The sequence below is a fragment of the Antechinus flavipes genome, chromosome 2 (assembly GCF_016432865.1).
Source record: "Antechinus flavipes isolate AdamAnt ecotype Samford, QLD, Australia chromosome 2, AdamAnt_v2, whole genome shotgun sequence".
Classification (NCBI taxonomy): Eukaryota; Metazoa; Chordata; class Mammalia; order Dasyuromorphia; family Dasyuridae; genus Antechinus; species Antechinus flavipes.
Window position 1 is genome coordinate 214186090 of NC_067399.1, and position 17379 is coordinate 214203468.

Consider the following 17379-nt stretch of genomic DNA (forward strand, 5'->3'; position numbering starts at 1 on the left):
ACTTCAAGCCATAAAATGAGCTAACTTGGGGCTCAGTCCTTGCAGAGGATCTAACATGCCATACTATGCCAAGAAGCCTCTCTCTCCCTGGCATAGCAGTAACCCTCTTCCCACTGAAATGATATTCTCTTTTGGCGTTACACCCTCTTTATCTCTTTCTCACCTATTTCCCTAACAAGATTTTATGCCTCTCTGTTGGGATTTCTCTGCTAGAAACTTTTCTTCTCTGTCAGACCTTGGACCAAGGAATCCAGTCTTTCTATTCATGCATAGCAAAGGCTGACTTCTCAATGCCAATAATAAACTTCTTTTTATCAGTCTAGCTTTTTGGGTTTATAAATTCCTTTATGAAGGACCTTTGCGCTGCCAGAAGGGGTCCCCACAACTCCCTCCCCTGTGCTGAATCCTAAGGAAATCTAGGGAACCCTGCACCAAACCTCATCATTTGGGGACATAACACCAAACCTCTTCTTGACTCCCTGACCACCAGGAACCCTAAACCTCTTCATTTAGTTCCCTGCACTCCAAACTTGCCATTAACCTCATCAATTTCAGAGATAAGACTTTATGTTCGTCCTTTGGTCACAACGTTTTGAGTCAGTCGGTCAATAAACATGTATTAATTGCTTTCTATTTGAATGCCTGTTTTCTCAGTACTACAGAAGGAAAAGACTTGGCTGGAAGAGCAGAAAACTACAATTCACAAATATATAGATATAAACATCCATTATTGTCAATTACTATAGAAGTGATGTGATGGAAAATATACTGATCTGAGAGTTAGAGATCTGGGTTCAAATCCTGCCTATATCACTTACTATCTTTGTGATCATAAGCAAGTCATTTAATTTCCATGGGCCTCAGTTTCTTCATCTGTAAAATGAGTTCTGAAAATCCTTCTAACTCTAAATTTATGATTTTTGCATAAAACACTTTCGATAGTAATATTATTATGAATGCCCCATTTGAATTAAAGACTTATAGAGTTGAAAGACATTTTAGCATATTTCATATAACAACACATTTTAAGAATTGGAAGAGATGTTAGAGGACATCTTCAATCCACACCCAAAAGAAATCCTTAATAGGATAAAGTTAAGTGGCTATTTATGGTCTGTTTGAAGATCTCCATTGAAATGCATCTCTTGAGGGGCAGCTTGATGGTACAATGGATAGAGCAACAGCTCTAAAGTCAGGAGGACCTGAGTTTGAATTTGGCCTCAGACATAATCAGTAGCTGTACAATGCTGGGCAAGTCCCCTAAGCTGAGTTGTCTCACACCTACACACACCCCTCCACACAAAAGACAAAGAAAAGAAAAGAAATGTATCTCTCTTGAGGCAACCCATTTCACTTTTATAAAATTCGAATTGTTAAGGAAATTTTACCTTTTTGAATTTTGTATCATTACCCTAATTAATATAAGCACAGAAAGCCCATTATGATTTTGCTCTTAAATTTGAGCAAATGACTTTTGTATAGAAGAATGTGTCCCAGACTTTTGTTTTAGTACTTTTTTTTTTTTACTATACCACATTAATAAATATTTTTTCAGTTTCAATAAATGAACTAACTATTCAGATAGTTAATTGAACAAACATCACTTGGAGTTTATAATTAACACTAGAAACCTCCAACTTCTCAGAGTTACTCCTAGAACTTTGAGGGAGAACTAGCACATACTTCTGGGGAGTTGGCCAGCTAATGGGGAATTAGGATAGTCTTAGAAAGGGGATAACTAAGAGGCAGAGTTATTATTACTTGTTCTTGTGGGTCAAGTAGTACTTGACATCTCGGACTCCCAGGATGGTTCTCTTCACAAATACTGATAAAGCACTCCAGCTGATAAGGATGATGGCTAATTCTAGCAGGTTCCATTTGCTTCGGAAATAGCTCCATTTCTGAGTCTTCATGAACCGACCCTGCAAGACAAAAAGTTTATATCTGGAGCATAGCAGGGTTCCAATATATCTGCTCTAAAAGCTCAGGATGCCTTCTCCTGAAATCTAATTCTTGCTCTTTAGGAATTCTGAAATCTCAAATGCAACAAAAAAATCTCAATTAAGTGATGCTGCCCTCATGGATAAATTTTCCTCCAGTGAGACTATGAGAGGAATGAATATCTAATGGAAGCAAGCTAATTCAGCACTGAGTTGGTCTCCAGTGTTGTCACACATGCTCAAAAGTACAGAAAACTGAGATTAAGTTTACTTTGTGAATCTGGCATAATTGTGCATAAGCATTGTACTAATTAGTTCTACTTAGTACCTTGTTTCAGGTTCTGGCCCAAAACATCTTCTTGTAAGATCAGATCAACAATCTATCAACTCTAATGAGTTAGCAGTTTGTCAAGATTCCAACAATTAAGGACAACCTGCCATTTTAAGGACTGGTAGGAATGAATTGTGGGGTTCTTGGTTTCTATCTGATCCTGTCTATCTTTCAATATCATACAGACATTGCCAGCAATCTGTAATTTAGACCAATCTAATGCCTCTTAAGCTTACAGGAATGGGGTAAGATTTTCCCCAAGTCTAGGATATTATCCCAGATGCTAATTATAAGAGAAAAATTTGTGGTTCATGAGAAGATAAAGAGTAGAATCAATAGGCTAAGGATATTCCCTGGACTTTCAAGATGGAGCTGGGATCCAGTTTTGGATGTTTCAAGAGGCTAGTGCCTCATCAAAAATGCAGTCAGATAGTACCATGCCTCTGTCCACATCAGTTAGGCTTAGGACTGTGAAATTAGAACATTACATTTAAGGGCATGTGGGTCTTTTCTGTGTATACAAAGCCCTGAAACAGAATGAATGCTTCTGTAACTTTGATCTATTTTAGGTAAACAAACTTTTTCAAGGACAAAATAATAGTCTTTACATCCTGAAGAAAGCTAATTTCATCTTCCCAAAGGGACTAAGGAGAAGGATAAAAAAGTAAAATGTGATTTGGCATGAGGAATGAAGTATATTAGGCAGAAGGGAAACCAGTTTCCAACTCTCCTAACCAAGAAATTGACTTCCAACCAAGCTAAAAATCTTGAGAATTATTAAACCTAAGAGCATTTTACAGAATCACAGAACTTTAGATCCTGAAGGGAACTTAGAATGGAGCTAGAAAGGACCTTAGAGACCAACTAGACCAGTCCTCTTATTTTACAGAGGATAGAAAAAAAGGTTCAGAGAAATTAAGTAAATTGCCCAGGCCATATCACGAATAAACAGAGAATTTGTAGGAATGCAAATTATGCTAACTGGATGGATGGATGGATGGATGGGAAAAGAGATGAACAGACAGACAGAGAGATGCAGATAGAATGAATACTTATTAAATGCTTACTTTGTGCCAGGCACTGTGCTAAGCACTGGGGATTCAAATATAAATGTGAGAATTGATTGGGCATTTGTTTTTCACAGTTGTGAAAATTATATTGGGGAAATGAAACAAATCAGAAAACTGAAATCCATAAGGACATCAAGGGCAAAAATGTAAGCTTCTTGGAGGTGGGGACTGATTTGTAATGAAGGGTGGTGGTCTGAGATTTGAAAAAAAAAATCTTTTATTCTTTGCTCTTAGCCTTCCTTTGTTAATTTCTCCCTTCTAGAATGCTCCTTGGGAGCAGGGACTGGCTATGTTATGAGGGGTGGAGATTCACGTTGTGTAACTTCTGTAACATCTAATTAATGGAGAACCAGGAAAGGGATTTGTGCTTCAGGACAGGAAATGAAAGTCTCTGGAGTCCCAAAGATGTGTCTATTCACCTAGGCACCCATTTTTACAAGAATGTAAAATAAATCTTTCCTGCAATTATTAGTGAGTCATTTAAGATATTTTGTTTCTTAGGTAATCGAGTGAGACAGTCCTGTTTACATTCTATTGTTCAGTCAATCATTCCCATGTAACTCTTTCTCTTAGTGAGAAAAGGCAAGGCCTAAGAGACCCTAAAACTACTGGGGGCCTTGGGAGTATCACAAATAACACTGGCCAATCTAATGGTCAGTAAGCTGTAGTACTCAATGATGTGAACTACTCCACCTCTTCTGTTCCTCACTTGTACCTCTAAACTACAATATTAACATATCAATCTAATCTTTGTTTCTCTTTCCTATAAAGTTATCTTCTTCTTGATTTTGATTCTTTGCTAAAAACTCCTTTGGAACTTTAGCCTACTATAGAGCAGCATAACTTCTTGCTTTCGCCTCTGCTTAACTCCCTTTGCTAAAATTCCCTTGGAAATTAGCTCCCTGTTAAACAGCATAATAAACCCTTGTCCCTTAACTTGGAGACTGTGTTTTTATTTCACCAAGTCCATGACACCGATCAGGGGAACCCTAATCTTGCTGGGGTGTCTTTCTCCTCTATAATAGCACACCAGTAATATTCCAGTTTTCTTGGCAAAGGTATTAGAGTGGTTTGCCATTTCCTTGTTCAGTGAATTAGAGCAAACCAAGGTTAAATGATTTGCCCAAGATTATATAGTTAGTAAATGCCTGAAGGGGGATTTGAACCAGGTCTTCCTGACTCCAAGCCATTGAGTCATCTAGCCACCTAATCTAATAGGGCTAGATAACACATAAAGAGGAGTTTGTTAGAGGAATATGATTATGAAAATGTTGTTGTTTGTCCTGTCTCGAAGAGGACCATGACATCAGGGAAATGATGCCATGACATGCAAGTAAATTGGATTTGAATGAGGGAGGGCTGTGCAAGGTCACCTGCCTCACCTTCCTCTCCAGAGCCACTTGGGTCCAGTGGCCAGATATAGATCAAGATACTGGAGATGGCCCTGGAGGAAGTAGGAAACCTTGGCTTTTTTAAGCTGATATGTTCACCAGGTCTCAGTAGAGTGAGACCGCACCCCTTCAGTGATTAAGACTGGGTAACAATGGAGACAAAGATTTTCCTCTTTCACTTAGTCCAAAAATATATATAAATAAATACCAAAAAAAGGCAAGCAGGTCACTAGTCTTTGCTTAAGAATCTCTAAGGAAGTGGAGCCCACTACCTTCTAAGAGCCTATTTTATATGTGGACAGTTCTACTTGTTAGACACTTTTCTTACATCAAGCCCAGATTTACCTCTATACTTTTTCCACATATTGTTCCAAGCTCTGCCCTCTAAGGTTAACAGAGCAGAACAGGTGAAATTTTTCTACCATTTGCTAGGTCTTTAAATGCTTGACTCTAGCTGTAAGACTCCTCTCTATCCTCTAAGGTTCTCCTAAGCTTAACACCCCCACTCTCTTAGCAACTGTCCTTTGTAAGGGTGTAGTTCAAAGTGAGGTACTGCTGTGTTGCCAGCCATATATACAGAATAAAAGAAAGAAATTATAACAAAGAATTGAGACAAATGAAGTTCCTCAAATGTGCTCTACTTAGGAATTTTTGTTTCTCTGCTTTTCCTGTACCTACAGTTCTAATAACGATGAGGTAGAATGGCCATTTCTTTATTCAGCCTTACTATTTACTGCATTTTGAATTTTTGTTTCTAGTCTGATATTCAATTCCTTCCCTGCAATGATTGGAATATTCACATATGGAGCTGTACGTGTTTTCTGGGGCTATTCTCTAACTATGTAAAATATGGCTGTAAGTATCAATCAAGCTGAGATTTGTTCTAGTTTATGTCTTGTTATCTATAAAGTATTATTTGCTTAGCCTTCAGGGAAATATTGATTTTTACACTAAAAAACCATAAAGTTAAATTGGCACATAAATATAAATCATATCTTGGCTTTTTTGTTCCTTTGTTTTAAGTTGATTATTCCTTTTGGATGAAGTATCATCTTCAGAAGACCCCTATAACACAATCCAAAGTTCCTTGGAAGAGTAAATACATTTATGAACTAAGTAAAGGCCTCACTCACCTTGTTGAAAATACTGTTTAACTAGCTTGCACCAGATTTCAGTTGGTTGTAAGAACTTCCTAAGCATCAGAACTGTTCATTTGCAGATCAGGCCACTTCCTCTCCAGCTTTCATTCACAACTCTTCCCCATGAAAAACTTGGCCTTTACATGGCTTTTTTCAACAATGAAAAGATCCAAATCAATTCTAATTGTTCAGTAATGAAGAGAACCAGATATACCCAGTGAAAGAACTATGGGAAATGAGTATGGATCACAACATAGCATTTCCACTCCTTCTGTTATTGTCTTGTATTTTTATTTTCTTTCTCAGGTTATTTTTACCTTCTTTCTAAATCTGATTTTTCTTGTTCAGCAAGATAACTGCATAAATATCTATACATACATTGTATTTAACATATACTGTAACATATTTAACATATATTGGACTACCTGTCATCTAGAGGAAGGGGTGGGGAAAGGAGGGGAAAGGTTGGAACAGAAAGTTTTGTAAGGGTCATTGTTAAAAAATTACCCATACATATGTTTTGTAAATAAAAAGCTATAATTTAAAAAGAAAAAGAAAAAAGAAAAACTTGGCCTTTACCCCTAGAGTCACCCTGGATTCTGATGGATTGGCTTCTTCCTAATCTTGTCTGGATCCAGGCGTTTACTTTAGTTCCCATGTTTCTCTAGGACAGGCTACCATAACTTATACTGCTTATTCGTCCCTATTTTCTAGTTCACCTTTATATGTTGTCCTCTAATAAATGATAAGATCTTTGAGAGCAGGAACTATCTAATTTGTTTCTATTTATATCCCTTTTGCTTAGCACAAGTTCTGATGCATGGTAAATGCTTAATAAGTATTTATTCTATCTATTTTTATCTGTCTACCTATCTATCCTTAGTTATTGAATTTGCCCTTATAAGATTTGAACCTTTTTTGGATATCTTGTAGAGGGTACTCCTGCTTCAGTTCATGCCTTAAACCAAAACCACTCTGAATTTCACTGGACACCACCATTAAGTTCTAGACTAAGTCCTATTTGGTCATTGTTTGGATCCTGATTGACTCCAAATGTAAATAGCCGTCATTTCTGATTTGCCAGAAATCCTGAGGGTGTTTCCCTCCCAGATTTTTTTATTTGTTTATCTTTTTTTTTTTTTTTTTTTTTTTGCTTTTTTGGACTAGGTGAAAGAGGATATTCTTTGATTCAGTTGTTAACTAGCCTTAATCACTGGTACAGGGCTGTTGAAGACCTTTGCTTTAAAAAAGCCAAGGTCTCCCATTTCATCCAGGGCTGTCTCGATTGTCCTGATCTATATCTTGCCACTGGACTCAGCTCTGGAGGAAAAAGTGAGGCAAGTGACCTTGTACAGCCCTCTCTCACTTAAATACAATTCACTTGTGTGTCATGGCATCACCTCCCTGATAATATGGTCCTCTTCAAAAGGAAAGAAAAAACAACCTTAACAACAATAACAATAGGTTTGAGCTGATGATCTCTGAGGTCCTTTATAACTACACTTCTGTGATTCTGCTTAACTCCAATTCCATAGTTCTTCAAGGCTTACAAAGGAAAATAATTCTGTGAGGTAGGTTTTAGTCTTGCTATTTCTATTTTACAGCAGAATGGATGGAATACTTTCAGGAAGACCTAATATATAGTCTCATCCCTGATACATGCTGTGTGTGATCTTGGCCAAGTCATCTGTGCTTTCAGTGCTCTGGGTAACTCTCCAAGACAACTTAAGTACCAGAGAAAGAATTGATAGAAAGTATTTTCTCATCTGGAAGTTCCAATGAAATTATAATTCAGTCCCTATCCCCCTAACCATTTTATTATTATTATTTATTATGTGGAAACTGAGGCTCAGAGAGGGTGTGACTTGTCTAAGTTCATACAGCTATGTAGTTTTAGAACCAGGCCTTAAACTCAGATTTTCTCATTTGAAGTCCTGAGTTCTCTCCATGATACTTTTAAAATATTATCTGGATCAATTTGTCTGATTGGTAGAGAGTAGAGGTCATGAATGAAGAAGTCCTAGGATGGGTAAGAGGAATCCAGGATAGTTTAAGAGTTCAAGGAGTATCTCTGAAAACTAAACTTGGAAAGGTGCTAGTAAGAAGGCTCTAAAAATCTCTGAAGATAAGTGAAAACACTGGACTGTAAATCAGCGTGTGGAGGTATCAAAAAAGGATGGGACAGGTGATGATGGGATTTGGACAGAAGCTGATACCAAATCTATGTTGAGCCAACCTTGCTAACTCCATCAACATGCTCAACTCTAGAGGAAAGTGATGGATTACTTTTTACCATGAGATCATTTTCTTCCCTTCCCCAGTACAGCATAGTGTTTCTAAGAAGTCACAGTGAGATGTAAGACTTGCTTGCACATCCTAGCCTTTCTTGCCAGGAAACTGGAAACCCAGCCCTTCACTCAGGGCTGTTTTAGTTTCAGGTCTCTCTGCTCAGAATATGCCCAGTCTTACCTGAATGCCCATATAGTAGGCTAGAAAGAGGAAGTAGATAGCTTCAGCTGCTACAACAAAGATATGTAGACCATTGGTGAGGGGATAAAGTCGGATACTTTGCAGTTCTGCTTGTGGAAGGAAGGCCCCTGCAAAAAATTAGATGGGGAGGGACATCCTATTAACACTCAGCAACCCCATTTTACTTCTCCCTTTGACTAAAAAGCCCCATTTCTCTAGGATGTATTTATTCAACCAGCCTTCTCTTCTCCCCTTCCGCATTTTTCTTTTTTTTTCTTTTTTTTTTGTTTCATTCTTTTCTTCCTTGCTTGTTTTTTTTTTTTTTTTTTTTACTTTCTTTTTTCTTTCCTTCTAGACAGAAGCTCCTCTTGATAAGGTTCTAGGTTGCTCTCTCTTCTCTTTCTTTTTTCTTCTTCTCTTTGTCTGTCTCTCTGTCTCTTTCTCATTTTCTCTCTTTCTCTCTCTCTCTCTGACCCTGATTACTTACTGGCATAGAGTCCTTGGAACATAGTGTAAAGGGCTCTGAACTGCACATTAGGAGACCTTGGTTCTAATTCTATCTTTGTGACTAACTTGGTGCATGGCTTTGACCCAATTGCTTCCTTGCTTTGATTCTCAGTTTCTATCTCTGAAAAATAAAGGGTTTGATTTAAATTAGTTTGTAAGGTCCCCTCCAGCCATTCCTGATATATCTGAAGGTTGTTGTGAGACTGCCCTATTCTCAGCTTCCTAATTCACTCTCATCTCCCAGAAGCCTGCTCTTCAGACTGCCATAGCAAGGACCCATATTTCTGCCACATACTCTCAGATACTCTATTCCAGGGACTAGGACATCCAGGATTTAGGGAAGCCTGGCATACTTAGTGTGTACAATGCCTCATGTACAACAGGAAAATTAGCAGACATTTCTCACCTATAGAGTTTGTTTCAAAAGTCAGAGTTATGATACAGAAAAGATTCACATTAGCATTATAGACAGTAAACTCCACAAACACTGCTCTAGTGAAGGTGTCCAGCCAGGTGTTGTTGAAGAGGTACTGCAAAATCCTGCCAAGAGACAAGAACCATAAAATCACTGAATTTAGAACTGGGATGAATGCTTAAGGCTATCTAGTGCAGACCTCTCGTTCTACAAAAGAGGGAACTGAGGGCCAGGGAGGGTAAATGACTTTCCCAGAGATCGACAGGTATCATGTAGAAGATTCAAGATGAAGTCCCAAATTCTTGGATGCTAAGCCTAATATTCTTTCCACCATTCCACACTGATGCTCATGTGTTAGTCAGTCAGCTCAGTTGTTGGCCACTAAAGGTGTGACTTCCAAAGTTACCTCATGGAGAGGGTTCCAAGTCCTAGTAGTTGGTCCCTTGTCTCCCACTTACAAGTCCATTTTCAGGACTAGATAAGTATTAAGAGCTCCTTTCTAGAAGCTTTTTAGAAATGCTCCAGCCTAGCCCACCCTTTACCTCAGCCATGTGCTCCCCTCTAAAGAGTCTAGGTTCATCTTGCTGCTATAGTTTCTTTTCTTAGCCAATCTCATCAAAGAGTTCTGGGCCTATGTTAAGCATCTCTATCAGCAAAGTGCTTGGTGTTATCCCTAGAATTTCTCATTGATTGCACAGATTATTTTACTCTTGAGTTCCCACTATCTACTGATGGTCATCTTGGACTTTTGAACATTAGCCTTGATTCACCATCTGATGCCTGTGTCCTCAGGGTACAGTCTGTCACCAAATCTCTGGCCTGCTTGCTACTTTGTACTTTGTTCCTAATTCATGCCCCTTTTCTCTGGCTTGTTCTGATCCTTAGCTATGTTCTTAACATTCTATATCCTTACTCTGAATTGCCTCACTGGTTACTGAGACAAGTTCCAACTTGACTCTGCTAGGTCTTGTACAACCCTACATCTTTCTCTCATGAGACCCTACTCTGATCCCACATCTCTTGCTTCTGATTCCTTGTTCTGCAATACAAGATTGCTAGCTATGTGTCCTTGACTGATCTTGTGTCAAAGGGTGGGGTTTCTGCCACAGATTACATTGATCCTTTTGGGACACATTACATTAGGTAGGTTAGGGGAATATACAAAGTAGGTCAATGGGCTTGATCTTAAAAATGTGACCTTTACATACCCAAAATGTGACCTCTAAACATTCCCATAGATATCAATAGGATAGCGACAGGATAAAGATAGGAGCACTTTTTGTGGCAACAAAAAACTCATCAAGTGATGCTCATCAATTTGGGGAATAACAAGAATTTAATGAAATATTACTGCTTCATCAGAAACAATGGATATAAAAAATTCAGAAAAACTTGAGAAGACTCATATGAGCTGATACAGGGTGAGCTTAGAACCAGGAAAACAATACACACAATGACAATAGCAATGTAAATGGAAAGGACAATCAACAAATAATCCCTCAAAAATGAATATTTTGTAATTATAACGAACAGCCCTGGCTTTGGAGAAGAGTTTTACAAAAATTCTCCCTCCTTTCTTCGCAGAAATAGGCTTCTATAGAATCTTGGATATACCTTCAAATTCAATCAATGTGTTAATTTTGCTAAACTGTTTTTCTATCTTTATGTTTAAATCTTTGTTATAAAGAATAAGCAAGGAAAGGGAGAGGAACAGATTTAGAAACAAAGGTGTAATATAAAAATAAAAAAAAATAAGGCTATCTCTTTGTATACATAAGTAAAAAGGATATTCCTGGGTATCTAAAACACTAGTATTAAAAACATCAGATATAGCCTATAGAAGCATCCAGTTTGGTAGATTCTATTAGCTCTTTGACTTCTAAGGATATTGTCCTAGATGGTGGCACTGATTGTGTGGGTCTTCCAAATTTACAGATGATTTCTACAATTTGTGTTATAGTGCATTTGGGAATGAAAACCACCAAGGTGACTGCCAAGAGGTGCCATAAACTGCTCCAATCTTTACATGTTCACCTTTCCACTCTTAGGAGTTAAACAGGTCCTATTCCTAGGGAGTCAGGTTCTAGGATGTGGGAAAGCTGGAATACAAATAAATTATATTAGGCTCCAGGATCAGATTCCAGAAAGAGTCTGAACCAACCTGCTTTCTTTTTCAAGGTCTTCATCCCAGGCCAGAGTTGGAAGGGGCCTCCCAGAATCAAAAGATTATAAGATGCAGAGCTAGAAAGGATCTTAGAGTCTGTCTGTCATTTATTGAAACCTATTATGTGTTAGACACTATACTTAGGGTTGGAGATACAAAGAAAAGCTAAAGAAAAGCTCCTTGTCCTGAGGAGATCACAATATAATGAACATTTTATAGGACATATCAATTTACAAGTGTTAAAATGGGCCTGGGATTTCCCTATGATCAAACAAGTGGTAAGAAGGAGTACCAGAAAGTGAACTTAATGTTTTGAGTCCAAATCAAATTCTTTTCCTGGGAGACCACAATGCCAAGTGTAGGTCCAACACCAATAGTCTCCTCAATACAGCCTGGACATTTACCAAGAGGCCTTAAGGTAGTTGTGTATTAGACATCAGATTTTATGTCTTGCATCTTCTGTTTTAATAGAGAGCTACAGAGCCATCTTCATGAACATCATACTAAAGATATAGCGATTGGGCAGAGACAATAGAAATCTTGACATGGGTCCTCTTTCTTGTCTGCATACTTGGATTGAGTTTTGCCATTAAACTAATCTAAAAGGCATCAAAGTGCTCAAATATTATGCCAAAGGGATACAACAGTGTGCTTGAGCATAACAGTGGAATGGAATGGAAAAAGGGCATGACTCAGAAGACCTGAGTTCTAGGCCCAGTTTTGCTGCTAACCAGCTATATGACTATAAGTAAGTCCGTGGCTTTCTCTGGATCTCAGTTTTCTCCTTTGGAAAATAAAGGTGTTAGATGAGAATTTCTTTGGGAGTTCTTTTAGCTGTAAAAATGTTGTAGGTTTACCTTGACGCGTTCTTTGGATCTGTTCCCAAATGTACTGCGTAGCCTCCTCCCCGATAGACTGTAAGTTTGCCCCAGATGGGATGGCCTCGTAGCTGTGTCTGACTTTGATACTGCCAGGCCTGGGACAGGGAGGAATTTTCATTGCAAGCAGAGCTATTCCAACCTTCACCATAGTCAGACATATCTTCAGCCTCCAGGGAATATGGTGCATGACACTCCTGAAGAGAAGCCCACAGCTCCTGAGTGACAGGACAAGAGTCATTGCGGACTCTGACTTGGCGGATCTGGGCACTGCCAATCAGTTTTGAGTTTCCATCGGTAATAAAGCCTGAACAGAAAAGTGCACTGGATGTGAGTAACTTTCACTGAGAGGTAGCGTCCATGACTGTATTGTCCCATCACTCCACAGACTGGGTTGTCAGAGCCCAACTTGTGACAGTAACTCATTTTTCTGCCTTATCACTGGGACTAATGCCAAATCTTAATGGAACCACCACATATTAGACTCCATGTCAGAGTCCTAGATATGCTTATAAAGGGAATGGAAATGACATGGAAAAAAATTACTAACCAAGTATGCTCAGAAGAGTCTGTGCTGGAAGTGTCATAAATCTGAGGGTAGTAAGGGACTGATTATTCTCAAGGTTTCAGAATCAAAGGAAAGTACCAAAGCTGTAGAAAAAAGACTTCTTGTTTGCCCTCAAAAGGAGACCAAAAGAATAACCCATAATTATTGACAGTATGTCTATTTTGCCATCTATTAAAAAAATTGTGAGACTAATATCAGTACTGAGGTTATCCTTGATGAAAGCATTTATCTAGGTAGAAATAGGCAGAACTTCACAAATGATATTTTAATTAGAGCACTTCTTCAATATCACAAATTAACCATTTGATTAGATAGAGTTTTTAAAACCTCACCTTATGCAAGTCCTTCAAACTCTCTGAACCATAATCTATCTCTTCATCCGTAAAGTGAAAAGGTTGGACTAGAGGGACTTCAGTGAAGAAGGGAGAAAAGGACAGATAAAAACAAAGAAGAAAGAAGGTTCTCTTTACCTGGATATGAACTGTACAAGTTGCGTATTAATGTGGTTTTGGCCCATACAAAAAATTCTTGGAAACTGAGCACCCCCTGTAGCCCTGTAGAGAAACTATTCTCTAGGTGCCTGTTGAGGTAGTAGGCATTGGGATCCCTTTGTCCATAAGCAATCAGCAAAAGCATCCATAGGAACCCTATGTAAGCTAGAAAAGAAGAAATGGGTCTGTTGGAAGGCTTTGTGAGCCCCCTAGATGAACTTCTCTCATGGCCCAAGAGATGCCTGACCTCATATGAATATTTTCCTCTCAAAATGTTTCCCTCCAGACTATTATACCTGTCAAAGGTACCACCATTCTCTAGACTGTAAAACTTTGGCCATTAAGGTCAAGCTCAGCTGCCATCTCCTCCATGAAGCTTTCTCTCATCCCTCCACTCTATACTGAAACTGAAACTGACCTCTTCCTCCTTTACATTTTGCATAGCACTTGGCTTGCTTCTTTCCTTTGTGCTCATTTCATTTTCAATATCTGTTTCTTTTCTTTTCTTTTAAATTAAACCATTTCAAAAATTAACAAAAGTTAATTTTCTTCTCCTTTCTCCCTTTAAAGAAAAACAAGATTCCTTATTATTGTTCTGTAAGAAATGACCAGCAGGATGAATACAGAGAGGACTAGTGAGACTTACATGAACTGATGCTAAGTGAAATGAGCAGAACCAGAAGATCATTATATACCTCAACAACGATGCTGTTTGAGGATATATTCTGACGGAAGTGGATCTCTTCGATAAAGAGAGCTAATTCAGTTTCAATTGATCAAAGATGGGCAGAAGCAACTACACCCAAAGAAAGAACACTGGGAAATGAATATAAATTATTTGCATTTTTGTTTTTCTTCCCAGGTTATTTATACCTTCTGAATCCAATGCTCCCTGTGCAACAAGAGAACTGTTTGGTTCTGCACACATATATTGTATCTAGAATACACTGTAACCCATTTAACATGTAAAGGATTGCTTGCCATCTGGGGGAGGAGGTGGAGGGAGGGAGGGGAAAAATCGGAACAGAAGTGAGTGCAAGGGATAATGCTGTAAAAAATTACCCTGGCATGGGCTCTGTCAATAAAAAGTTATTTAAAAATAAATAAATAAACAAAAAAGAAAAACAAGATTCTTGTGACAAATGAAAGTAATCAAGCACTCATCTACTTTTCTGTATTACATTTATTTGTGCACATGCCTTTTCCTCTATTAGATCAAGTTCCTTGAGAACAGAGCTGGTGTTATATCTAGCTAAATCCCCAGCACTGAACACAAGAACCTACATGAATAGAAAATAATTAATAAATATTGATTCAATTTAATTGAATCTGTGATTCATCCCTCCCTAATCCTCCCAACAGTGATCAAATCTTATTGATTTTTTCTTCATAATGTCTCTACTATCCTTCCCCTCTTTTCCATCCCCACTACTACAATTCTTCTCCTGGATGGGCTTTGAGATTGGAGGGAAGAGTTGACCCTGATTGGGGAACAAATGAAAAAGGAAATCAGCTAAGGAGAGACCTTACCTAATATTTCTCGAATTAAGGCAAAAGCTTTCTGCTCTTTGAGGCGATTTTTCTTCATCTTTTTGACATCAGCATCAAGAGGTGGTTGGTAGATGCCTCTTTGACTGTCCCTACGGGCTCGGAAGAAAACATCTGAATCTGTCAATGCAAAAGACAATGGCACCCTGACAACTTTTCTCCTGGTATCAGACATATGTGACCCACAAGAATTTCTTTCATCTATAAGAAAAGAGAAATGTTGGTGGGCTCTCAAACCCACACCTGCAGGTGGCAGGAAGTGGGGTATTGAGATTGGGGTCTAGAAGGGAAGGAGTGCAAAATGACCAGGTTTTTTAAAAATATCTGTCTCTATGAATATAAGATTCAATAAGATTGTTATAGCAATCTTATGCCCCTTGATATACTCTGTGATCCAATGATGTCTTTACTGTTCTTCAGGACCCATCATCCTATGTCTTCACTCCCAGGCATTTCCCTTAGTTATCCTTTATCTCTTTATCTTGACTTCCCTGACTTACTTCAATATTCAACTATTCTAGCCTTCCACAAAGAGTCTTTCCCAGTCCTTCTTAGTCTTAGTGCCTTCCTTTTGACATTAACCCCTATTTCTCCTATATATATCTTATTTATACATTTTTATTTGTATTCTGTTTTCCCTTTAGATTAGATTCCCCATTAAAAACTTCCTTAAGAAGAGGTTTTTGTTTGTTTTTGTTTTTTGCCTTTCATTATATCCCTAGTGCTTAGTACTTGGTCTGCCTGTTACATAGTAGATGTTTAATAAATGCTAGGTGATTGATTATTATTTTCTCATAATAATTGAGAATTAATAGCTGAGAGTAACTCTCAGCTCTGTCACTGCTCAAGACACAATCCCCCTGGGCCTTAGTTTCCACATCTGTAAAATGAAAGTGTTGGACTAAATCTTCATGGCCCCTTTTATATCTATATCTATAATTCTATTCTGGCCAAGCCATTTCTTATCTTTTCCTTTGATCCTACGAGGGAGGCAGGACAGAGATTTTTACTTTATTGATGAGGAGCTGAAGGTCTCTGAGTTGCCCAAGACCATACAGCTAGTTACTCAGGCAATGAGTCAAAAGGTATTTATTATTATTTGTTGTTAATTAATTAGCTAGTCAGTGGCAGCCCCACAACTTGAACTAGAATCCTTTTATTGCAAATTAATTCCTCTTTTCCCTATTCTCTGGGATGTATTCTTATAAGCATCCAAGAGTAGAAATAATGCACTTTCTTTTGGTATCTCTGGCTAGACTGTTTTTAACTTTCTCTGTATTACTGAGACAGGAAACTAGAATGTCTAGAACGTAGTTAAATGCCTAATAAGTATTTGTTGACAAGTTTTACTAGGAAACAGTAAGTGCTTGGTAACTACTGGGTTTCTAGATGATTCTGCCTGATCCTTCCTCCTCACACTTTCTTGAGGGGGGAGAAGCTTACAAGTTCCAAAGAAGTATTTGTTAGCTCAGGGAGTAGAAGAATTCCATCCAGGAATAACAGGGAAGTTTCAGGAAACTGTCAGGACAGTGAGGCTAAACAATTCTTCCTTCATTGCTAAAACAGTTTCACAGGAGCTAGTGATCTTTACATCTTTAAAGTAGGAAGGATCTTTGGTAAACATTTACTCCAACAGTTTTCAAAGTGTTGTCTGAAGACTCCTATTTGTCCTGAAATCCTTTCAGCAGGCCTTTGAAGACAAAACTACTTTCATAATAATACTGAGACATTATTGGCCTCTTAAAACATGTCTCCTTTGTTCAGCTACATATTTGTGTGAGACTGGATTTTCTTTATACACAACTAAAACAATTTATCTCAAGAGACTGAATACAGAAGCACTGTTCTCAATTCCCTGCAAAAGCAAAAATGAGAATCCAACTATTTTTTAATAAGCCAGACCTCAAAGAGATTTACAAAATCATAATGATGCTACTCTTCTCACTAATATATTTCAATAATATTTTATGTTAAAATGCAACAGACTTGCTGTTATTTTTAAATGAATTGAATACATATTTTGAGATTTATTACTTTTAATTTTTAATGTGAACATCAATAGATAGGAGAATCATAAACAAAAGCTTTTTGATCTTCAAAAATTCTTAAGAACATAAGGGCACCTAGATGGTACAGTGGATAGAGCACTGGCCCTGGAGTGAGGAGGACCTTAATTCAAATCAGACCTCAGACACTTGAAGCAAGTCACTTAACCCCAATTGTCTTGCCAAAAAAGGGGAAGAAAAAAAAATGTAAAAAGACCAAAAATAGTTTGAGAACCACTGAAGGTGAGCCACCTTCCCCAGTATATTTAAGGGTTTTCTTTATATCTGAAACCTGAAAAATGTGATAAAAGCTGTTGACTAACTGAATAGCTAAACTATATCTGTTATTGCTTAACTTAATTAAATCCAACTCCCTCATTTTACACAAAAGGAAACTGAGGCCTAAGGAGGTGAATGTAACTT

At 37.9% G+C, this 17379-nt stretch overlaps 1 protein-coding gene across 1 annotated transcript in view; it reads right to left on the minus strand.

Annotated features, from left to right (window-relative positions):
• PKD1L2 (polycystin 1 like 2) overlaps positions 1 to 17379 on the minus strand; it is a 135544-nt gene that overhangs the window by 21633 nt on the left and 96532 nt on the right. Inside the window, exons 36-41 of the mRNA XM_051973592.1 lie at positions 14894 to 15031; positions 13343 to 13528; positions 12284 to 12611; positions 9254 to 9387; positions 8341 to 8468; positions 1762 to 1922 (exon numbers count right to left, since the gene is read on the minus strand). Of these exons, the coding sequence (XP_051829552.1) occupies positions 1762 to 1922; positions 8341 to 8468; positions 9254 to 9387; positions 12284 to 12611; positions 13343 to 13528; positions 14894 to 15031 (1075 nt within the window). The remainder of the gene's footprint in view (positions 1 to 1761; positions 1923 to 8340; positions 8469 to 9253; positions 9388 to 12283; positions 12612 to 13342; positions 13529 to 14893; positions 15032 to 17379) is intronic.